Source organism: Cynocephalus volans, chromosome 1, assembly GCF_027409185.1.
Source record: "Cynocephalus volans isolate mCynVol1 chromosome 1, mCynVol1.pri, whole genome shotgun sequence".
Taxonomy (NCBI): Eukaryota; Metazoa; Chordata; class Mammalia; order Dermoptera; family Cynocephalidae; genus Cynocephalus; species Cynocephalus volans.
Window position 1 is genome coordinate 83,899,478 of NC_084460.1, and position 24,853 is coordinate 83,924,330.

General features: G+C 34.5%; 1 protein-coding gene across 3 annotated transcripts in view; it reads left to right on the forward strand.

Moving 5' to 3' along the window:
- RSRC1 (arginine and serine rich coiled-coil 1) overlaps positions 1-24,853 on the forward strand; it is a 416,602-nt gene that overhangs the window by 8,253 nt on the left and 383,496 nt on the right. For all 3 annotated transcript variants that reach the window (XM_063112527.1, XM_063112546.1, XM_063112537.1), the window contains exons 2-3: positions 7,127-7,322; positions 7,819-7,944. In XM_063112527.1, coding sequence (XP_062968597.1) covers positions 7,129-7,322; positions 7,819-7,944 — 320 coding nt within the window. In that variant the 5' untranslated portion in view covers positions 7,127-7,128. The remainder of the gene's footprint in view (positions 1-7,126; positions 7,323-7,818; positions 7,945-24,853) is intronic.

Genomic DNA, 24,853 nt, shown 5'->3' on the forward strand with positions numbered 1-24,853 from the left:
TTTTCTTATCGCTTACAGAAAAACATCTATTTGCAAGATGGTGTTATAGTTTAGAGACCCATTCTTGGGCAATTTTTCACCCGACTCCAACGAATACTGGGGCCAGGCAGTGTTAGAAAAGCACAGGCTGACCCGTGGCTCACTCGGGGGAGTGCGGTGCTGATAACACCAAGGCCACGGGTTTGGATCCTATATAGGGATGGCCGGTTAGCTCACTGGCTGAGCGTGGTGCTGACAACACCAGGTCAAGGGTTAAGATCCCCTTACTGGTCATCTTTTAAAAAAATTAAAAAATTTAAAAGAAAATAAAAAAGAACAGCATTTTCTTTCTTTCCATCGGTTCATAGTTGAACATTGCTCTGCTCTGAAGAATACATCTAAAAGGACTGCTACTGGGAATGCTATTTGCATTTTTCATGATTTTGGGATAACTTTGTCTAAGGTGAATGGAACAAAGACCCCTTCCTCTGGGGACTTAGACGGGTTTGTTACAATTGGCAAAGAATTTAATATCAATCAGCCAGTTAAACAAACAGGACAGGACTAACACACCAAAACAGGAAATCAGTAAATTGAGTACTCTGTTAACTAAACCTGAGATCCCAAACTGTGTTAGGTGAGTGCCTCCCTGTTTACAACCTTTTATATTGTCCTTAATTTTCCTGGGGCTCTACTCCAACAGAGTCTCCCTAGGGTGGGACTCTAATCCAAAATCATTATGAGACCAAAAGACACAGAAAGGTATAGATGTGTAGTGAGGTTACTCACCCAGAGATGTCTGGATCCCAAGAGCAGTTTCTTTTCCCAAAAAGAGAAGTAGGTTGGAGTGCCACGGCAGAGAAGCAGGGACTCCATAGCCACGCATCTATACAAAAGAGTCTAGGTGGCCGCTCAGGATTGGTGAGGAGGGCCTGCACCCCACTGGGAGGCTATGGTGCCTTGAGCAAGTGGTCACGAAGACCTCAGTCCCTGTGTGGTCTCCAAAAATTGTTAATGGAGCAAGGGCTTGCTGCCAGATGTACACAGAAGCCAATACTATGCACAGGTTCTTGAGAAAAAAAAAGCTTATTGCAAGGTTGACAGGCAAGGAGACAGGAGTCAATGCTCAAATCTGTCTCCCCAATCTAGGGTCTGGGCATGTTTTAAGGAGTCAGGGAGCGAGGAAGTTTCAAGTTGGCAGAGTTTAATTGGTAAGTGAAGTAGATCTTCCTTGTTGTAGGACCTCTTACTTTGGAATTGGCTCATGCAGTTGTGTCCAGCCTTTTGGTTCTGCTAGTGGGCGCTTTGTTCCTGTAGTGCTCAAGGTTACAACCTTCTTCCCCTGAAGAGATTCAGTGGGTTTCCTGCAAAACAACATCTAATATAAAAAAGTGAGACAGTTGAAATCAGTTATGCTGTTTCAGTGTTTCATAATAAAAGCAGTTAGTTCAAGTTGAAATTCAGTTGCACAAATGCTTTTTCTTGAGATAATCATCATTCTTCAATATGTGGCAGAAGTTATGTGTATTTTTCACTTCACCACACAGAATATTAAAAGGATGTGTACTAAGGGTTGATATTTAATAAAATTAATGATTTTTACTGTTTTATCAAGGACGTTCTTCATTAAAACTGCTTCCCCCCCCCCAAAACTGGCCATGTGGCAGTGAAGAATGCAATGACCGCTAATATAGTTTGATACCTCTACCTTTGTTTGTGCTAAGGCACCAGCAGTTTTGTCCATCATTGCTTTTGTACTATCAGTATAAAAGTCAACTCAGTGAAAAGGTAAATGATATTTTGGTATTAAAACATTAGTATTGAGTATTATAATGAAAATAGTTTTGACCTCCTGTATCCCCTGAAAGAGTTGTAGGAACCTCCAAGGGTATACAGGCCCCATTTTGAGAATTGCTGATACACTAAAATGTAAGCTCCTTTAGGGCAAGGATTTTTGACTCTTGTTCACTGATGTGTCCCGTATAGCTATAGGTAGGTCTTCTATCATCCTGAGACATTTTATCTATTTCAGTGTTAGATCACTTGTATTCTGAATCTGGGTCATCTTTGTTGGTTTATTCTCTCCTTTTGGTGGAACACACTACGCTGTCCAGTAGCTTCCTGAAAAAGGGTGAGTGTGAGGTGTAATATCTTGCATGTCTGAAAATGTCTATTCTAATCTCATGCTAGACCAATGATTTGTCTGGGTATAAGTTCTAGGTTGAAATAATCTCTCAGAATTTTGAAGGCAAATCTCCCTTGTTTCTTTGTTGCTGTGTAAAGCCTTATACCTTTTATTGTGTTTCCCCTATTTTTTTTTCTCTTTAAAAGTTTCTAGTATTTTCCTTTTATTCCTGGTGGCTGAATTTTTTATGAGATATGCCTGGTGTATGTCTTTTTTAAAAATTTCATTGTCTCAGGGACTTAGGGCAATTCTAGTCATTCAATTCTGGAAATTCTTCTATTTTTTGGAAAAATTTTTTTCATTTCATCTCTCTTTTTTTTAATGGAATATATATTAATTAGATTTGGAATTCCTGGATTGATCCTTTTTTACCTCCTATTTTTTTGTCTTTGTTTTCTGTCCATTTTCTGTGAGCCCTTTAACCTTCTTTTCCAACCCTGTTGTGTGTGTGTGTGTTTAGTTGTTTATCATTTGTTTAAATTTTAATCTCTCTCTCCTGTTTTCTGAATGTTCCTCCTATTCTTATTTGCTGGATCATCTCATATATTTCCAGTAATATTACTGTAACTGTGATTTTTGTTCTTGAATTTTTTTTTCCTTATATTCCTTGTTTACTATGAGTTGCTTTTTTTCTTTCTATTTTGATTTCTGCCTTTTATGATGAAGGCTCTCATTACATGTTTGGTTATCTTTTGTTGTGTATTCACTAGAAAGTTAACAGAAGAAACATTTATGGAAAAAAGTTTACTGTGTTTAAGGTTTGGGCTTGTGAGCTGGTAGGCTTTGTTATAGGATGATTGGGTGGGGGCCTGGCCTTTTCTTCAGGGAACCCTTAAATACTTTTCTATTAATAGATACTGTTCAGTTTTTGCAGAGAAGAATCCTCTAATTTCCTTCCTAGCATATATTTTTAGCCTCAGAATTCTTAGATCCAAGCACACAGGGCTAGGCCTTTACCGTTACATTGTAGAGTTTACTTAATCTCTTTAACTTTTAGTTTGGCATCTCTCTCCTTTTTTTTTTTTACTGTGCATTTGAAACTTGTTCTTCATAGATTCATTTTCTTCCCACCAAATAACCTTCCTCTCCTGCTGGGATTGGGAAAGAGTAGTCACCTGGCTGGGGAGGATGGGAGAGGGAATCTGGGCGACTACTTCTTTTACAGAAATTTAATCAATTCTCCTGTTTTCAGTTTCATGCTTCATTGTGCCTGTTATGGTATCTGGTGTCTCAGATTCCTGATCCTTTCTGATTTTTGCTATGTGAATTGGCTTTTCTTTTATTGGAATTCTCTGCAGCTGCTCAGTATTCAGCTTTCATAGTTCTAAATTCTCCATCTGTTTTTCATTTGCTAAAAATTTGTTGACTTATCTTGTCTGCTGTTCCTTGCATTTTCTCTTCTAGTCTCTATCCTTGTAAATTTATACTTTTTCATTCCTTTAATCTTATTTTACTTTTTTTCCATAAGATAATAAGATGATAATAATAAATCATCTTAATTTAAATGGTTATTTGTAAGTAAAGAAAAATTTTAAGTTCTCAAAGATGAAAACAAGAAAGGAAGAAAAAGCCAGGAAATAAGAAAACTTAGATTATCATTGTCACTCAATTTTGTATTTGTGGATGATGTCCCCCCAAAACTTAGTTCCCACTGTGACAGTGTAAAGAGGATGGGAAATCCTATTATGGTATTTGAAAAGTGGGGCTTTAAAGAGGTGATTGGACTGTAGGACCGTGCCATGGTGAATTGATTAACAGTGGTGGTCAGGGGTGTGGTTCTGAGGACTTTAAAAGGAGAGCATGTGAGAGTCTCTCTCCCTCTCTTCTCTGCCATTTTCTGCCATGTGAGACCTGTGTCACTGTTGCCACCGCCAGATGTGTTCCCTGGACTTCGGACTTCCCAGCTTCTGAAACTGTAAGCAATAAATTTCATTTTCTTCTAAATTACCAGTTCCAGGTATTTTGTTATAAGCAGCAGAAACAGACTAATACATTTGTCATCACAAAAATTTATAAGTTTTTTGTGATGAGTATATTTGAACTTCTCTCTTCTGGCCATTTGACAAAATACAATAAATTATTTTTAATTATAGGTACCTAGCACTACTGTACACTACTGTAACTAATTTTTCTCATCTAGCTGTAATTTTGTATCCATTAACCAAGCTCTCCCTATTCCTCATCCTCCTCCCCTTCCCATCCGCTAAAAACCAGAATTCTAATCTCTACTTCTAAAAACTGAAGGTTTTTTTTGTTTTGTTTTGTTTTTAGCTTCTACATGTGAGTAAGAACATGTGGTATTTATCTTTCTGCTACTGATTTATTTCACTTAACATAATGTCCTCCAGGCCCATCCATGTCGATGCAAGTGACAGGCTTCATTCTTTTTTATGACTGAGTAGTATTCCATTGTTTATACATGCCACATTTTCTTAACCCATTCATCTGTCAGTGGACACCTAGGTTGATTACATATCTTGGCTGTTGTGAATAGTGCTGCATTAAACATGGGGGTGCAGATATCTCGTAGGTATGCTAATTTCCTTTCCTTTGGATAAATACCCAGTAGTGGGAATTCTAGATTGTATGGTGGTTCTATTTTTTGTCTTTTTAGGAGCTTCCACAGTTTTCCATAATGACTGTACCAATTTACATTTCCACCAACAGTGTATAAGAGTTCCTTTTTCTCTACATCCTCCCTAGTATTTGTTATTTTCTGTCTTTTTGATAATAGTCATTCTAACTGGGGTGAGATGATATCTCACTGTGGTTTTGATTTGCATTTCCCTGATGAGTAGTGATGATGAGAATTTTTTCATATACCTGTTGGCCATTTGTATGTCTTCTTTTGAGAAACATCTATTCAGGTCATATATATTTGTACTTTAAATATATAAGTATGTACATATATACGCACTGTTTTATGATGGTACTTCAGAAAGTTCATGGAAAAATAGAATTAAAAGATAATACAAAATTATCCATGAACTTTTTGAAGTACCCTCGTTTATGTATAATTTCATAATGATATTATTTTAAAGCTTTAAAGGATCCTGGTGATCTTTTACCCAGTGTAGTTTCATTTTTAATGAGGAAACTGGCTTAGATATATTACTGGTTTACTGAAAGTTTCAAAACCAAGTAATCCCAATGTTTTGTTAAAATTAAACGTTATTTTTAAAATCTGTTTCTGTTGCTTCCAACAGAATACCTGAACCTGAGTAATTTACAAAAAAATAAAATTTATTTCTTACACTTTGGGGGTTGGGAAGTCCAAGGTCCAGGTAACACATTTGGTGAGGACCTTTTTCTTAATGATGCTGTACAGTGATGTAGGGTGTCACATGGTGAGAATGGGCTGAGCAAGAGAGAGCTAACCTGCTTACTTGCTCTCCTCATAAAGCCATCATAACCATGCCATGACCACCCATTGAACCACTGGTGAATTAATCCATTCAGGAGGGTACAGTCCTCACAATCTAATCATCTCTTAAAGGTCCCAACTTTCAAATTATCATTAGTGGATTTCCCACCCTCTCAATACTTTAACAATGGAGATCAAGCTTCAGTGAGTTTTGGGGGGACATTCAATCCACACCAGTTAGACATGTGAATAACTTGGAGGTTCAGAACTATATTTAAAGTCCTTAATTCTGGCTCTAGGTAAATAGCTTAAAGTTTTGAATTAAGTCCTAACAGAGATTATCAACTGGTTTTGCACTGGAATCAGGGAGGAGCTGGTCCATATGAGAATTATGGAAACAAAGCAGTAATTTAAAACATTACTTTGTTTATTGTAATGACATTTAACTTACTTTGAATAAATATTGAAAGAAGGTGCGAGTTTTTATTTGTCTGATCTAAACCATTACATAGACTGGATCCTGCTTTTATATGACTTTGAAAGCTAATATCTATTTTAATAAAAAATAATATTGCACGTGAAAATTTAAAGGTTAACTTTAAAGTAAGACAAGTAAGCTTCTTATCAGCTAATTCCTAAATATAAAAACCCTACATTTCTATTTCTGTTTTTTCCCTTACTATACTAAATATATTATCATAACTATATAGAAATAGTTTTTAAAAATGAATAAATAGTATTTTATATTGTGAAAAGTTATATTACATCACTTAAATATTAATTATTTTATTTTTATTCTTATTCATATGTACATCTTTTCTTAAATTAATCTCTGTAGATGTAATTGTAATAATGCTATAATGAATTTATTCCCGAATATCTTTCTTTAAAAAAAAAATTCAGATATATTCTTAGAAGATTGCTGTATCACAAAAGCGCCAACATTTTTATGACTTTTTATTTAATTGCTTAATTGCTTTTTAAGAGGATTATACCACCACTTTATATAGGTATTAGCAGTGTGTGAAGAATTGACTGACTTCACAATAACCTCATCAACTTTGGTACTTTAGTTAACATTTCCTCCCCCAAATTTCACAGGTGAAATAATTATAGTGCATTGTTTCCATTTGTACTTTGTTGATGACTGATGATGTCTTATCCATTTAAAAATTTAAAATTTTCAGTTAGAAAAATGTAACTCTGAGATAGTAGAATATCTTTCATCTTCAGGGAATGTGAAAATGAAGGAAGAGGTGGTTACTAAACAAAATGTCATATAATTAATGACAAATGCAACTTACAATATCAGAAAATTGGTATAATGAACTGTCCCCAGGATTGACTCTTTTGAGAGACATTTGAAAAAATTGGGGGCAAGTTTAAATTGTCTAAAGATTGTAAAAAGAGTTCTTTGATGTCCTAGAAGATTATATTACAGCTATTTCTCATGTCTTGCCAAAAAGCCAGGCACATTTAAAATCGTACTTTAAATAAGCCTTTTAAAATTTTTACAAAGTATTATAAAAATTAGTATATTGAATTTTATCCATTGTGTACTATGTTAGAAATAAGTTTCCTTGAATTGAATCTTATAGAAATGGGACGCCGGTCATCAGATACTGAAGAAGAAAGCAGAAGCAAGAGAAAAAAGAAACACCGTAGACGGTCATCTTCGAGCAGTTCTTCAGATAGTAGAACATACAGCCGAAAGAAGGGTGGAAGGAAGTCAAGATCAAAGTCAAGATCTTGGTCCAGAGATCTTCAGCCTCGTTCACATTCTTATGATAGGAGGTGATTTTTATAATTTTTATGTATGCAGTATGAGGGTAACATTCTTTTGAGTTCATATGTTTTTATATTTTTTATTTTGCTGGGTAAAACATTTTTCTTTTAGTAGTTATATATTTGAGGGTTAAGTCCGAACCCAGAGGGTTTTTTTTTTTTTTTTTTTTTAGTCAGGTCCAGTCCATTGGTCTAAGGTCTTTATCTGTCTATTCTTTGTAGGCAAGTAGATATAAACTGATGTAGTTATCATACCATATTATCTGATAATATTTGGAAATATTACTATCTAAGACCCATAATGCCTTAGTTAGTAGCTGATCTAATCTCTAAATTATGAATCAGTCATCTGACTGTTTAACAGAAATAACATTTTAATTTACTTGCTTTGAAGAAAGAATGAGACATAGTAAAAATGAGATGATTTTTTAGAATCTAGAAGATTTCTTAATGTTCATAATGAAACATTTTTATAGCAATAACATTTGATTACACTTTATTTCAGACGCAGGCATCGGTCAAGCAGTAGCTCTTCTTATGGCTCTAGAAGAAAACGAAGTCGAAGTCGTTCAAGGGGTCGAGGGAAATCCTATAGAGTTCAAAGGTCTAGGTCAAAAAGCAGAACACGGAGGTATGCCTCTTATAGCTTTATAAGAAACTGTTCCCAAATTTAGTGACTTAAAGCAACGATTATTGTTTCATGATTCTACAATTGTGACTGAGTTCAGCTGGCAGATCTTCTGCTTATCTCACCTGGGGTCACTTGTGGTTGTAGTCATTTGACAGCTTTACCGGAACTAGATGGTTCAGTGTGGCCTTACTTATATATCTGGCAGGTGATTTGGGCTGTTGGCTGGGGTGTATATGGCTTCTCATTCTCCCGTAGGCTAGGCTGAGCTTTTTTATATGATGATGGAGTAAGAGCAGAAGCTGCAAAATCTCTTTAGGTCTAGCCTCAGAAATAACGTGATGTATTGTGGACTGAATATTTGTGTCCCCCCAAATTCATATGTTAGAGCCCCAACATTTTGTGACTGTATTTGGAGACAGGGCTTTTATGGGGGTAATTAAAGTTAAATGAATTCATAATATTAGGGCCCTAATCTGCTAGGGCTATGGTCTTATAAAAAGAGGAAGAGAGAGAGATTTTTCTCTCTCTGTTTGTGCTCAGATGAAACACCATGTGAGGATACAGTGAATAGCCATCTGCTAGACAGGAAGAGAGCCCCCACCAGGAACTGAATTGGCTGGCACCTTGATCATGGATTTCTAGCCTCCAAAACTGTGAGAAAATAAATTTCTGTTGTTTAAGCAACCCAGTATGTGGTATTTTATTATGGCAACCTGGACAGAGTAATACATGGTGTCACTCCACCTGCATTTTCTGACCTGGCTCAAGGGCCAACACAGAGAATAGCCTATCTGGAGAGAGTTGTACATTTTGGACAATGATAGAAAATATAATTTAATAGGATAGGGACCATGGTATTGAGAGATTTGATGAAAGTAGTTCTTTCAGAAGTTATTGAAGATTTTTGAACAGGAGAGTGACAGGATACAAAAAGGATAAAAGTATTTTAGGAAGATCAGTTTCTTTCCTCTGCTTAATTTTGTATACTACTAGGCTCTAATTGGAAGGTCATGTTAGCAGCCTGATTTTGTTTAGCTTTTCTGGCCTTGTATTATTTGGCTTCAACCTCTTCTCTTTTTTACACATTTCATGTATAACCTATTCCTTTGTTCTCCGTACATGCCCCAGAGTTGCAAGCCTTCATTCTTTGAGCATGCTCTTTCTTTCAGTTTCTTGCCATTATCTCTATTTTGAGAATTCTTCCTACGGTTTAATGTTCAGTTCTATTTAACCTATAATTTTATTTTTCCTTAAATACGTTTTTTTAAAATTTAATTTATTTATTTTTTTTATTTATTTTTTTTAAAGATGGCTGGGAGGGGGATCTTAACCCTTGACTTGGTGTTATCAGCACCACCCTTTCCCAAATGAGCCATGGGCTGGCCCATGTTTTTTATTTTTAACTTTTATTCCCCAAGTCAAATTTAACCCATCCTTTCTCTGACCTACCATCACATGTGGTTCCTGATTTGTAACAGTTATATTATGAATATTATGTTTTTATTATTCTCACATATTATAAACTCTTGTAAGGGAATCTTTTGGTAACTAGCGTCATGCCTTGCTCACTAAACGTGTTGAATGAGCGAAGTTAGGTAGAGAGGTGATTTTAGTAGCAAGGAAAAGTTTTATTGTTTTGTTGATTTGTAGAAGGAAAGCTTTGTTTTGGATGTGTTGGTTTGTCTACAGAGAGGCTGATTACCAGAAAACAACTTAAATTAAAAGTTTCTGTCACCAGGAGCAGAAATAATACTATGCTTTTGTATGGTTTTTCTCACTTTATAGAGTACTTTCACATACACTGTTATCAGTCAGTCAGTTTGCTTAGGAAAACAGAAGCCACTTGATTCTAAGTATGAGGGTTTTAATACCAGCAATTGAAGGCTCATAAAAGATTAGGAAATCTGTCACTGATTACTTGAGCCTGAAGCATGGAAGTTCATTGTTTTCTCAGAAGTCAGTGGAAATCTTAGGAACTCTCTCTGTAGCACCAAAGTAGGTGGTTCTCAAGAAACTACTTACCTGGAAACTGCTTCTCTGCCAAAGTGTCAACTTGCTTTCTCAAGGGAATCTGGAAATGTAGATATTTTCTTTTCCTTTGCAATGCAAGGAAGACCTTAAAAGGAGAGTCAGTGATGTCTTGTGAACAATAGCTAATCCAGCATAGGTGCATTTTGTAATTTGACTTTTGTAACCCCATCATGCAGGGTAACACCTTTATTTTGTATTTGAGGAAACAAGTTCAGAAGTTTATTCAAAACAGCAACTTTTCAGCCTCCTGCATTGACACTGACTTTTGCATTTAACTGTAATAATTAAGTAATCTAGAGTCACTGAAAAGTCCTAAATTTTGAGGAATTACATTATTCATGTCCTATACACTGTATTATTTTGGAAAATATATTTTGAAAATTAATTCTTCAAAGTGTTTAAATGAGTTTCCAGGTTAATCTTAGTTTAACAGGAAAATTAAACAACTCATTCCTTTTAATTAAGGCTTTAATTTAAACAGAAAAGATGAAAGTAGTGAGTTTTTCCAAGAGAACATACTACATGATTCAAAATCTGAAGGTGTTAATGATTTCTGTGCTTTTTAATAGAAAAGTATGATCTCAGTCATGGAAAGTCAAATGCTTTCAGAAAACTTTGTTGTTACATGTGTAAAAAATAATTTAAAGGTGAAACGTGTTCTGGGGGATGGTAGGAGGTGGGAAGTCAAATATTTGAAGTTTACTGTAGTTTCCATGGATAATTTATAGAGTAATTAGGTGATTATCCTTCTTGATATAACTTTTCATGTTCTCATGGTATTCAACTTGTGACATATATCTTATTACTTCCTTCTCCAGCAGTGAAAAACCTATTTCTGTTATCCACAGTATATTTACTTATTTGCTCAATTATACAACACACAGAAAGTAGTTTCAGAGTTGCCAATATATAGCACGGTGAAAAACAAACTTACAAATTAGCATTCAATATTTTTTATAGTTCTTTTATCTCTACCTTGAGGGTATATAGTTCTTTACCCCACCCCCCACCTGTCTGGTTGGTATTGTTAGTTTCTTCATTTGGAAGTATTACCTTCATTTGTTTCTATTTTTATTTCATTTTATGTTTTTTATCCCCCAGACTTTGATTTTATCTTTCTTTCTATTTATTTTAGTATGTGAAACATTAATATGGTGTACTCAGAGAAGTATTACTCCCTTTTGTACTTTCTGTCCTATACCCACCTCTCTAGGTAACCAATATTATTAGTTAGTGTTTTATCCTTCCTGTGTTTCTTTAGAAAGAAATGAGTAGTTATATCTTTGGCATACTGTAGGTACTTTTTTGCACTTTGCTTTTTTTGTTTACAAATATATCTTGGAAATTACTCTATATTAGCTAATAGAAATCTTATTTTTTCACAGCTGCTTAATACTCCATTGAATAGATGTATCATAGTTTGCTTAGCCACTCTCCTAGGTATGTACATTAAAGATACAACCAATATTTTGCATTTACTAAGAAACTGCCATGAATAACTTCATCATGAATATTTTTTACTGTTGGTGATGTACCTTCAGAGCAAACTCCTACAAGTAAGATTGCTGGATCAAAAGGTAAATAAGTTTGTAGTTTTGTTAGCAATTGCCAAATTCCTGTCAGTAATGTGTGAGTGTCCTGCTTCCCAACAACATCACCAACAGAATGTGTTGTCATATTTTTAAATGTTTGCCAATCTGATAGATGAGAAATGGTATTTTAGAGTAGTTTTGATTTTCATTTCTTTTATAATAAGTGAGGCCAGACATCTTTTCATGTGTTTAAGGGCCATTTTTCTATTTTTCTGTGTGTATTTGTGAATATTCTGTTCGTGTCTTTTGGGTTTGGGGTATTTTTTTCTTCAGTTTTTAAAAGCTATTTACTTGAGTTATTAGCCTGACAACTGTGAATACGTATGGCAAATATTTTCTTTGACTTAGTGTATGGTATTTCTTGGCTGTGCAAAAGCTTTTTTTGTTTTTTTTTTTTAATGTAGTCAAATTTATTGCTCTTTTCTTTCACTGCGTCTTTCTTTACATTTAGGACTTATTTCTTTTCTTGCATCCAGTCCTAGAGGAATTAATTGATTTTTTTTTTCAAGTATACTTGTTTGGTGTCATTTTTTACGTTTAGAACTTTTATGTATTTGGATTTATTCTTTAGTATAGTGTCAGGCATTGATCTTTTTTTCTTTCCCCAATTTTCTGCTGTCATATCTCCATCTATTAAAAAGTCCATCTTTGCCCCAGTGATTTGTATTTCTATAAAAACTTGGGTCTTTTTTTAAACTTTATTCTTCTGTTCTGCTGGTCTATTCATGTACCAGTACCACACTTATATAGAGTTTATAGTATATTTCAATGTTGGGTAGGGGTAATCTTCCATTTCACTTTTAGCTTTTCTTTTTGAATGTTTTCCTGGCTATTTTTTCATATGAACTATTTATTTTTTCACATAAACTTTGGTATTACCTCATCTAGGTCCACTAAAAAAGCTTGTTGGTGTTTTTATTGGGATTTTATCAAATGTATAAATTAAGGAGAACTGACATTTTTATCATGTTGAGTTCTATTTAAGAGCAAAGGGATGATTTCTCATTTGTTTTAGTTGAGTACTTTTGTGATTCAGGAGTGTTTTAAAGTTTTCTTTATAAAGTTGTACTCATTTCTTGCTAAGTTTATTCCAAAGTATTTCAGATTCTTACTGTTTTTATAAATGGGATTTTCTCTACCATTACAATATCTAACTATAGTTTCTATATATGAAACCTACAGAACTTTATTTTATATCTGATGGAGTTTGGATGTGTGTCCCCTCCAAAACTCATGTGGAAATTTGATCCCCAATGTGGCAGTGTTGGAAACTGATTGAGTCATGGGGGCGGATCCCTCCTGAATGGATTAGTGCTCTCCCTAGGTGGGGTGAGTAATGAGTGAGTTCTTGCTCTTTTAGTTCCCACGAGAGCTGGTTGTTTATAGGACCCTGGCACCTCCTCTCTCTCTCTCTCTGGCTTCCTCTTGCCACGTGATCTGCTTGTACCTGCCAGCTGCCTGCCACTTTCCACCATAAGTAGAAGCAGCCTGAGGCCCGCGCCAGATGCACCTGTGCCAGAATCATAAACCAAATAAACCTCTTTTCCTTATAAATTACCCAGTCTCAGGTATTTCTGTTATAGCAACACAAAGTGGACTAATACAGTATCCTTCTGCATTATTCTTTATTGTTTGAATTAGTTTTATTATTTTTTTTCCAGGATTTATTATATTGCCTGCAAATAGAAATTGTTTTACTTCTTTTTCAATTCTTATTCTTCCATTTGCTTTCTCTTATTTAATTGTATTGGCTTTTTACCTCCAATATAATGTTGAATAACAGTGGAGATGATGTACATCCTTGTCTTGTACCTGATTTTATTGAAAACGCCTCTAGTGTTTCCCCATTAAGATGTATGCTGGCTGCAGGACTAACGTGTATGTATTTGGTCATGTTGAGAGGGTCCATCATTTTTTTGTTGTTTTTTTCAGGAATGGATATTGATTTTTCTCAAAGTATTTTTCATCATCTGTGGATATAATTCTATAATTTTTTTCTTAGATCTACTAAGGAACTTATATTGCACTTCTGGAACAACTCTTAGTTGATCTTGGTGTATTATTTTCTTAATCTGGTGTGGGATTCTGTCAGGCCTTAAAAACTAACGCCACCTTAAGTGACACTACAAGCGGCGCCATTATGGGCCCACAAGGGCATATTAACATGGCAGCCTAAGATGGCGCCGGGAGGAAGCAGGGTGGGAGTGTCTGCAAGAACCTTGCCTTAGCCCTTATTGGCCAAATACGCGCTTCCGCGCTCATGAACACTGCGTGATTGCAATAGCTAGGCATTGAGACAGGATGCATGCTCTTGTAACCTTTAAGGTGATTGGAGGATGTAAAAACCTCCCTTCCCCATTTGCCTTTAAAAGCAAGTGCTTGTGTGATAATAAACGGAACTGCTCGACAGAACCCCTGCCACGTCTGAGTGTCTTTTAACGGGCTGGTTGGGGTCAGCGGCTGTGCTCACCTCTCTTTGCGGCTCTCTTCCCCCATCTCCTTCCAAGGGGACCGGAGAGAAAGAGGAATCCGGGCAATTCGCTCGCCCATCATGGGAGAGACTGATAACGAGGCTAGGGCTGTTAGGGTCAGCCGGCGGTGGACCCGACAGGATTCTGTCCACTAATTTTTTAATTTGGTACTTTTACACTGATATTCATAAGTACTATTGGTCTGTAGTTTTCATTTTTGTGCTGTCTTTATTAAGATATCAACATTATCCTTGCTTTCCAAAAAGAATTGGGATGCTTTCCTTCATTTTTAATTCTCTAGAACAATATGTGAACCATTGGAAGTATCTAGTCTTTGATGTTTTGGTAGACTTGTGAAACCATCTGGGCCTGCTGCCTTTTGGTTGAGTGGTTTGTTAATAACTTACTTTATTTCTTTAACAGATATTAGGTCAGTTTAAACTTTCTATTTTTTCCACGCTTAATTTTGATAAACTGTATTTTCCTAGTATATTATCTATTTTATTTAGATTTTAAAATTTGTGTGCCTAGAAGTCTGTAAAATAGTCTCTAATGATTTTAAATTTGCCTTTCTTCTATTTCAATAGTTATTTTCTTCATGTCATTTATTATTTTGCATATTTATGCTTTCTCTCTTAATTAAGTTAGCTAGTGGATTGTCTATTTCTGTTAATTTTTAAAAATGGACTTTATTAATTAAGTCTTCTGTTTTTCTATTATCTACCTTACTAATTCTTGCTTTTATTATTTTTATTTCCTGTTTTGTGCCTTTTTTTTTTTTTTTTTGGTTTACTTTGTTATTCTTTTTCTAGTCTTTTGAGCTAGGAAAAGAATAATTTATTTATATTTATGCTTAATTTCTGTGGATAAAAGTTCTTAGAGCTATGAATTTTCCTCTAATCAATGCTTCAGAAATATCTAATAGGTTTTTTCTTAAAATATTATTATGAAAAATTTGAAGCACATAGCAAAGTTGAAAGAATTTTACAGTGAATACTCACATATCCCCCACCTAGATATTACCATTAAATTTACTTGCTTTTTCAAATATCTATTTACCTCTTCCTCTCTCTATCCATTAATTCATCCTAATTTTTGGATGCATTTACAATACAGACATCAGTATGCTTTCCCTTAAATACTTAAGCATACTGATCACAAAGTAGCATTTAATATTCCTTTATACGTTTTTATTGAAAACAAAAACTTCGAAACTTTTTTCTTTGTGGTTAATATTTATATACAAATGTTTCTGGACTTATGATGGAGTTATGTCCTGATAAAACCTATTGGAAGTTTGAAAATATCATAAGTCTAAAATGCATTTAGTACACCTAACCTACCGTACATGATAGCTTAGCTTAGCCTACCTTAAACATAATCAGAACACTTACATTAGCTTATATTTGGGCAAAGTCATCTAACACAAAGCCTGTTTTATAATGAAGTGTTGAATATCTCATGTAATATATTGAACACTGTACATTATGTTGAACTTGTAAATTCACGACCATCTGTATAATGAAATGCACAAATTGTAAGCATGCATTTGCTGAGCTTTGACAAATGCATACACCTGTCAAAGTATAGACCATTGCCATTACCCTAGAAAGCTCCCTCATTAATCTTTCTCAATGAATTCCTGCATGCAAGCCCCTCAGAGGCAACTACAGTTTTGGTTTTTTTCCTACTGTAGATTAGTTTTTGTGTGAGTGGAAGCATGCAATATGTACTTTTTTGTTTCCTTTTTTTTTATTCAGCATGATACTTTTGAAGTCTATTTCAGTACTTCATTCCTTTTTATTGATGAGTAGTATTCCATTTGATGGATATATCACATTTTTTTCTAGAATTTTCTGTAAATGTAATCATATGGTAGTAATCTTTCACAGGTGGCTTCTTTCACTTAGAATACTACTTTCATCTGTGTGTCAGTACTTTGTTCTTTTTTTATTGCCAAGTGGTGATTATATATACCAGTTTATATTGCTATTGATGAATACTTTGGCTGTTTCTGGGTTTGGTTATTATAAATAAAGCTGCCATAAACACTTGCTTTATAAAATTTTTTTTTGTGGATATCTTTATTCTTTTCTCTTAAGTAAATACCTAGTAGTGGAACTTCTGAATCATAGGATTTTCCAAACTGGCAGTGTCATTTTATATTTCCACCAACAAAGTATAAGAGTTACCTATGAACTCACCAACACTTGGTGTTGTTAGTCTTTTAAATTTTAGCAAAACTGATGGGTATGTAGTGGCATCTCATGGTTTTAATTTATATTTATAGTTTTAGCTTTTATGCTTATATCTATTATACATCTCAAATTAATTTTTTCTTTTTTTGGCTGCTTGCTGGTATGGGGATCTGAACCCTTGACCTTGATGTTATCAACACTGCCCTGTAACCAACTGCTGGCCAGCCCTAATTTTTGGGTAAAAAAACAGATAAATTTACTCTCTTAATTTTTGTGGTGAAAAGACACATAAATTTACCTTCTTAATTTTTAAGTTAATTATATGCACATTGTTGTGTAGCAGATCTCTAGAACTTTTTCATCTTATATGATTCTATATCTGTTGAACAATAAGCATTTCCCCCTCCTACTATCCCCTAGCAACTACCATTCCAGTTCTGTTTCTGCAACTTTGATTACTGAGATACCTCATGTAAGTGGAACTGTTTCACATCATTGAAAATTTGAAATATCCTAAGTTGAACCATTGTAAGTTGGGACCATCTCTATAATGAAATGCATTATTTGCCTTTTTGTAACTGGCTTATTTCACTTACCATAATGTCCTGAAGTTTCATACTGGTTGTAGCATATGACAGGATTTCCTTCTTTTCTAAGGCTGAATAATATTCCATTGTATGCATATACCATATTTTCTTTATGCTTTCATCCATTGATAGACAGTAAGGTTGAATCTATGCCTTGGTTATTGTGAATAATGCTGCAGTGAACATGGGTATGCAAATATCTATTCAGGACCCTGCTTTCAGTTCTTTTGGAATTGAATCCCACTCAGAAGTGGGATTGCTGGATCATATGGTAGTTCTGTTTTTAATTTTTGAGGATGGTTTTCCATAGATAGTTTTCCATAATGTTTTTTGTAGCAACTGTACCATTTTACAGTCCCACCAGTAGTGTGCCAGGGTTCAATTTCTCCACATTATCATCAACACTTGTTTTTTATTTATTTATTGTTTTGAGAGTGGCCATTCTAATGCATGTGAGGTGATGGCTTGTGTTTGATTTGCATTTCCCTGATGATTAGTGATATTGAACATCTTTTCATAAACTTTTGACCAGATCCATTTTTTGCCATTTGTTTATCTTTGGAGAAATGTCTATTCAAGTCCTTTGTTGATTTTTAAATTGGGTTATTTGTTTTTAATTGAGTTATAAAACTTCTTTATATACTCTGGATATTAACTTCTTATCCAATATATGTTTTACAAATATTTTCTCCCTTTCCATAGGTTGCATTTTCACTCTGTTGATTGTTCCCTTTCCTGCACAGAAGTTTTTGAGTTTGATGTAGTTTGAATCATCTATTTTTGCTTTTTTTCTTTCTTACATGTGAATTTATTTATTTATTTATTTCCAGAAATGAAAGAGGAGTCATTACAACCAGAAATTTACAGAAATTTACAGAAATGGAAAGGGTTGAAAAAGAATACTGTGAATAATTGTCGGTCAACAAATTAAATGATATAGGTGAAATGAGTAAATTCCTAGAAACATGTTACCTATCGAGACTGAATTGTGAAAAAACAAAGAGTTTGAACAGAACTATAGCTAGTAAGATGAGTGATTATCATTTTTCAGATTCCTGATCAGGACTCCCTTGAGGATTTCTTGCAGGGCTGGTCATGGGTTGATGAGCTCCTGCAGTTTTTGTTTGCAAAATACACTATTTCTCCCTAATTTCTGAAGGATAGCTTTGCTGTGATATTCTTGGCTGGCAGTTTTTTTCTTTCAGTGTTTTGAATATATCATCCCATTTTCTTGTAGCCTGTAGAGTTTTTGTTGAGGACTCTGCTGTTAGTCTGATAGGGGCTCTCTTATAGGTGACTTGATGCTTTTCTCTTGTTTCTTTTAAGATTCTGTCTTTGTCTTTGAGCTTTGCCAGTTTGACTGTAATGTGTCTTGGAGAGGATATTTTGGGGTTGAATCTGTGTAGGGATCTTTGAGCCTCATGGACCTGAAGGTCTGTGTCTCTCCCTATACCTTGAATGTTTTCTGTTATTATTTTGTTAAACATATTTTCAATGCCTTTTTCTTTCTTCTCCCCTTCTGGAACAACTGTGAATTGAATGTTTGTGTGCTTAAGGTTGTCTGCTAGCTCTCTTAGATTTTCTTCATTTTTAAAAATTCTTTTATCCTTTTTTTTTTGGTCTGCCTGTGTTATTTTGAAAAGACAGTCTTCAAGATTAGAAATTCTTTCTTCTGCTTGTTCTAGCCTGTTGCTTAAGCTCTCAGTTGTGTTTTTTATTTTGTTGAGTGAATCTTCTAGTTCCATGAGTTCTGTTAACATTCTTTTTTAAGGTATTGATCTCTTGTAAATTTCCTCCTGCATATGCTAGATTTTTTTTTCTCATTTCATTATGTTGTGTAACTGAGTCTTCTCGTATCTCAGTGAGTTTCCCTAAGATTGTTGCTCAGAATTCCTTTTCAGCCATTTCAAAGGATTCCTGCTCTATAGGGTCTGGTGTTTGAGAATTACTGTATTCTTTTGGTGGTGTCATATTTTTTTTTTTTTTCCCTAGTATCTCTACATTGACGTCTGGTCATCTGGCAGAGCAGTTGCCTCTTCTATTATTCCTTCTGGAGTGGGCTTTGAGGAGAGAGAATTCCTCTTTTTTTCAGTCTACACTGGAAACTCATCTTGTGTCAATGCAGTTGAGTGTCTTGTGGACTGCCTGGATGGTGGCTGTGGCTACTGCTGTGGTGTGGAGCTGCTTTTGTAGCAGCTGTGGTTGTGGCAGTGTCTGTGGTGGTCTGCCCATGTGGAAAAGGTGTCTTTGGCGTTCTCCTTGCCTGCTTCTGGATGTGGAATGCTGCCTTTGACTCCTGCCTTAGGACCCCAGGTGTGCTCTGCTGCTTACATGTTTCCAGGCAGAGGGGACTGCTGCTCTCGGCTTCTGCTTTAGGACCTCGGGTGTGCTCTGCTGTTTGCCTGTTTTTGGGCAGAGGATATTTTTGCCTTTATTATGTATGTTTTTTGGTGTCATATCTAAGAATTGACATTGCCCATTCTGATGTCATGAAGTTTTTCCTCTCTTTTAGGTGTTTTATAGTTTTGTGTCTTATGTTTAGGCCTTTAATCTGTTTGAGTTAATTTTTATGTATGGTATGAGAAAAGGGTCCATCTTCATTCTTTGGCATGTTGATATCCAGTTTTCTCTCCATTTCTTGAAGAGACTCGCCTTTTCCCATTATGTATTCTTACTACCTTGTTGAAGATTATTTGACCACCTACTGGAAAATTTATTTCTGTGCTTTCTATTCTGTTCCAGTGGTCTATATGTCTATTTTTGTGCCAGTACCACTTTTCTGGTTGCTGTAGCTTTATAATATTTTTTGATGTCAGGAAATCAGGCCTCCAGCTTTGTTCTTTTTTTTTTTTTTTCTTAGGTTCAAGATTGCTTTGGCTATTTGTGATCCTTGAGATTCCATATGAATTTTAGGATTTTTTTTTTTCTATTTCTGCAAAACATGCCATTGGAATTTTGATAAGAATTGCATTGAATTTGTAGATTGTTTTTGGTAGTATGGACATTTTAGCAATATTAAGTTGTCCAATCCATGAACAAGGGATTTATTTGTCTCCTTTAATTTCTGTCTGCAATGTTTTATTCTTTTGCCTCGGTTATTCTTAAGTATTTTATTCTTTTTGATAGTATTAGAAATGGCATTGTTTTCCTAATTTCATTGTTTGTTGTTAAAGAAATGCAACTGATTTTTAAGTGTTGATTTTGTATACTGAAACTTTTCTGAATTTATTTGTTCTGTCTTGTGTGTGTGGTTGTGGTGCGTGTATAATCTTTGGGGTTTTCTTTATATAAGGTCATGTCATCTGCAAACAGAGAATTTTCTTTCTTTCTTTCTAATTTGAATGTCTTGTCTTTTTTTTTTTTTTTTTTTTTTGGTGGCTGACCAGTATGGGAATCCCAAGCTGATCAGTATGGGAATCCCAACCCTTGACTTTGGTGTTTTCAGTACTACACTCTAACCAACTGAACTAACCAGGTAGCTCCAGGATATCTTTTATGTCTTTTTGTTTTCTTTTTTTTTTTTTTTTTTTTTTTCGTGACCGGTACTCAGCCAGTGAGTGCATCGGCCATTCCTATATAGGATCCGAACCCGCGGAGGGAGCGTCGCAGCGCTCCCAGCGCCGCACTCTACCAAGTGCGCCACGGGCTCGGCCCGATGTCTTTTTGTTTTCTAAGTGCTCTGGCAAGAACTTCAAGCACTATGTTGAATAGAAGTGGTGAGAACGGGCATCCTGGTCTTGTTCCTGATCTTAGATGAAAAGCGTTCAGTTTTTTACTGTTGAATATAATGTAAGCTGTGGGTTTTTCAAGTGTTACCTTTATTATGTTGAGGTAATTTCCTTTTATTTCTAGTTTCTTGAGTGTTTTTACCATAAAAAGGTTTTGAAATTTGTTAAATGCTTTCCTGCATCGTATGAGGTGATCATGTGATTTTTTTTCCTTCATTTTGTTAATGTGTCATATTACATTTATTGATTTTCATATGTAAAGTCATCCTTGCATCCCAGGAATAAGTCTTAGTTGGTTGTGGTGTATGATCCTTTTAATGTGCTGTTGAACTCAGTGTACTAGTATTTTGTTGCAGATTTCTGCATCAGTATTAATCAGGGATATTGACCTATAGTTTTCTTGTCATATCTTTATCTGGCTTTGGCATCAGGGTAATACTGGCCTCATAAAATAAGTTCGAAAGTGTTCCCTTCTTTTCAATTTTTGAAAGATTTTGAAAAGGATTATCATTAATTCCTCTTTAAATGTTTAGTGGAATTCTCCAATGAAGCCATCTAGTACTAGGCTTTTTTTTGTTGGGAGATTTTTCAATTACTGATTCAATATCCTACTTGGCATCGATCTGTTCAAATAATCTGTTTCCTCTTGACAGTTTTGGTAGGTTCTATGGTTCTAGGAATTTATTCATTTCTTTTATGTTATCCAACCTGTTGGCATTTTTGGTGGTCTTTTATTTATTTATTTTGGGCAGCTGTCCTGTAAAGGGATCTGAACCTTTGACTTTGGTGTTATACCACTGCACTCTAACGAACTGAACTAACTGTACCAGCCTTCATAATCCTTTAAGTTTTGTGGCTTCAGTCATAATGTCTCTTTTTCCATTTTTGATTTTAGTGTTTAAAATCTCTCATTTTTTCTTAATCTAGCTAAGCGCTTGTCTATTTTGTTGATCTTTTCAATAAAGATGAATCTTAGTTTTGTTGGGTTTTTTTTTTCACTCAAGTTTTTCTATTCTCTATTTTGTTTACTTTTATTTTGATCTTTATTATTTACCTCCCTTGGCTAGCTTTTGGTTTAGTTATTTCTTCTTTTTCTAGTTCCTTGAGGGGTAAAGTTGTGGATATGAGATCTTCCTTTTTTTGTTAATGAAACTTTCCTCTTAGTGCTTTTGCTGTTTCCCATACATTTTGAATATATTGTGTTTTCATTTTCATTTGTTTCACAGTATTTTCTAATTTTCTTAGTGATTTCTTCTTGTTTATGATTCAAGAATGTGTTGTTTAATTTTCTTGAGAAGAATGTGTATTTTGCTGCTGTTGGGTGGAGTGTTTTAAGTCCTCTGTTGCCTTTTTTATTGTCTGTCTTTTTTCCATTATCGAATGTGAGGTATTGAAATCTCCTACTATTATTGTGTCACTAAATGGTTCTCCTTTCAATTCTGACAGTGTTTACTTCATATATTTGGGTGCCTAGATACTTATATGTTAGATGTACATATACTTACAATTGTTACATCTTCCTGGTGAATGGACCCAATTATCCTTTTATAACATTTTTCTTTGTCCCTTGTGAGAGTCTTTGACTTAGATTCTATTTTGTCTGGAATAAGTAAGGACATTTCTACTCTTTTTTGGCTTCCATTGCATGGAATATCTTTTTCCATCTTTCTTTTCAGCGTATGTGTGACTTTACATCTAAGGTGAGTTTTTTATAGACAGCATATAGTTGCATTTTGCTTTTGTATTTAATCCATTCAGCCATTCTATGAATTTTGTTTAAGGAGCTTAATCCATTTACATTTAAAGTAGTTACTTATAGAGAAGGACTTACTATTGCCATTTTGTTAGTTGTTTTATCTCTAGTAGCTATTTTGTTTCTCTTCTCTTGCTACCTTACTTTGTGTTTCATTGATTTTTTTTTTTTTGTATTGACATGCTTTGATTTCTTTCTCATTTTCTTTTGTGTATATATAGGTAATTTCTTTGTGATTACCACAGGGCTGACATGAAACATCATATCTATTTTAAGGTGATTAAAACTTAACTTTGTACACAAAAACTCTACTCTTTTACATCTCCCCACGTTTGCTTTGTTACTAACATCAAGTTTACATCTTAGTATATCTATTAACATAGTTTTATAGTTATTGCTTTTTTTTATGCTTTTGTGTTTTAAGTTCTCTACCAGAATTGAAAGTGCTTTATGCACCACCATTAGAGCATTATAATATTCTATGTTTGTCTGTATATTTACCTTTACCAGTGAGCTTTATATTTTCATGTGCTTTTATATTGCTTTCTAGTGTCATTTCAATTCAATTTGCAGGACTCCTTTTAGTATTTCTTGTAAGGAAGGCCTAGAGGTGAAGAACTCCCCCAACATTTGTTTATCTGGAAACGTCCTTCTTTCTGTTTTTGCAGGACAGTTCTGCTGGATATAGTATTCTTGGTTGGCAACTTTTTTCTTTCACCACTTTAAATATATTATCCCACTCTATTATGGCCTGTAAGGTTTCTGCTGTGTAATCACTGATAATCTTATAGGAGGTCCCTTGTATGTATATGACAAGTTGCTTTCTCTTGTTGCTTTCAAGATTTTCTCTTTGTCTTTGCCTTTTGTCAGTTCAGTGATAATGTGTTCGTGTGGTGCACATTGGGTTTAACATTGTTGGAGTCATTTGAGCTTCTTCAACTTGGATGTCCATTTCCAGATTTGGTAATATTTCAGCCATTATTTCTTTAAATAAGCTCTCTGTCCCTTTCTTTTTCTCTTCCTGTTCTGGAACTCTCATAATACATATATTTGTTTGATTAATGGTGTCTCCTAAGTCCTCTAGGCTTTTTTCTTTTTTGTTTTTGTTCCTCTGACTCAGTAATTTTAAATGATCTGTCTTTGTGTTTGCTGATTCTTTCTTCTGCTTGATCACACTTGCTGTTGTACCCCACTAGTGAATTTTTCAATTCAGTTATTGTATTCTTTAGCTGCAGCATTTCTGTTTGGTTCTTATAATTTCTGTCTCTTTGTTGATAGCCTGATTTTGTTGACACTTTATTTTCCTGATTTCATTTGGTTTTCTTTTATGTTCTCTTTTAGATCACTGAGCTTCTTTATTACTATTTTCAGTTCTTTGTCAGGCCATTTATAGATCTCAGTTTCTTTGTGGTTAGTTTCTGGAGATGTATTTTAGTACTTTGTTGGGCTAGGTTTTCTTGTTTCTTTGTGTGTGTTATGACTTTTTTTGCTGAATGTTGTGCAGTTGAAGAAACAGTTCTCTCATTCAGTCTTTATGGACTGGCTTCATGCATAAAGGCAAGAATACCACAGGAATGACTTCTTAGGCATCATGTCAAGAGTTTCATGATATTGCTGTGTCACTGGTAATGTTAACCTTGATCATCTGGTTAAGGTGCCAGTTTTTGTCTATAAAGCTACTACTGCCTTTTTTTTTTTTTTTTTGTAACTGCTAGGTATTCGGATGAGATATTTTCAAGCTACAAATATTCTGCTTCTCCTCAAACTTTCACCTGCTAACTTTAGCATCTCTCAGTGGATCTTGTCTGCAGCAATTAATTTGGTGTAGGCTTAATGATTCAAAGTCATTTTGTTTATGGTATGATGTGTAGGGGTTTAGCTTCATTGTTTTGCATGTGGAGGTCTAGCACCATTTTTAAATGAGTTTTATTTTCTTACTGAATAGTCTTCTTGCTTCTATCAAAAGCCATTTGACTATGTGAATATGATTCTATTTCTGGATTGTCTATTTGGTTCCATTGCTCTATTTTTACAGCAGTCCTACACAATTTTGATTACTATGATCTTGTAGTAAGTCTTGGTATCAGGTATTATTGTTTGTATTAACAAATAATTTTGGAATCAGCTTGACATTTTCTTCAAAAAAGTCTGCTGGGATGTTTATTGGGAGTTCACTGAATCATTAGAATAGGAGAATTGACATCATAATAAATTGGGTCTTCCAATTTATGAATATAGTATATCTCTTCATTTATTTCACTTTTCTTTAGTTTGTCCAGTGTTACATAGTTTTCAGTGTAGAGGTCTTGCACATTATTAGTCAATTATTTAAAAATTATTTTCTAGTGATTTGTTGTCAGTATATATTAGTATAGTTGATTTTGTGTATTGTATATTTGTGTATTATATGTTTTGCACATTTTTTATTTTGCATATTCTTATATATTTAGTTTATATTCTGTAACCTGGTTACACATAATAGTTCTAGTACATGTTTTGAAGCTACCTTAGGATTTTCTATGAAAAGAATAACATTACAAGTTAAGTAT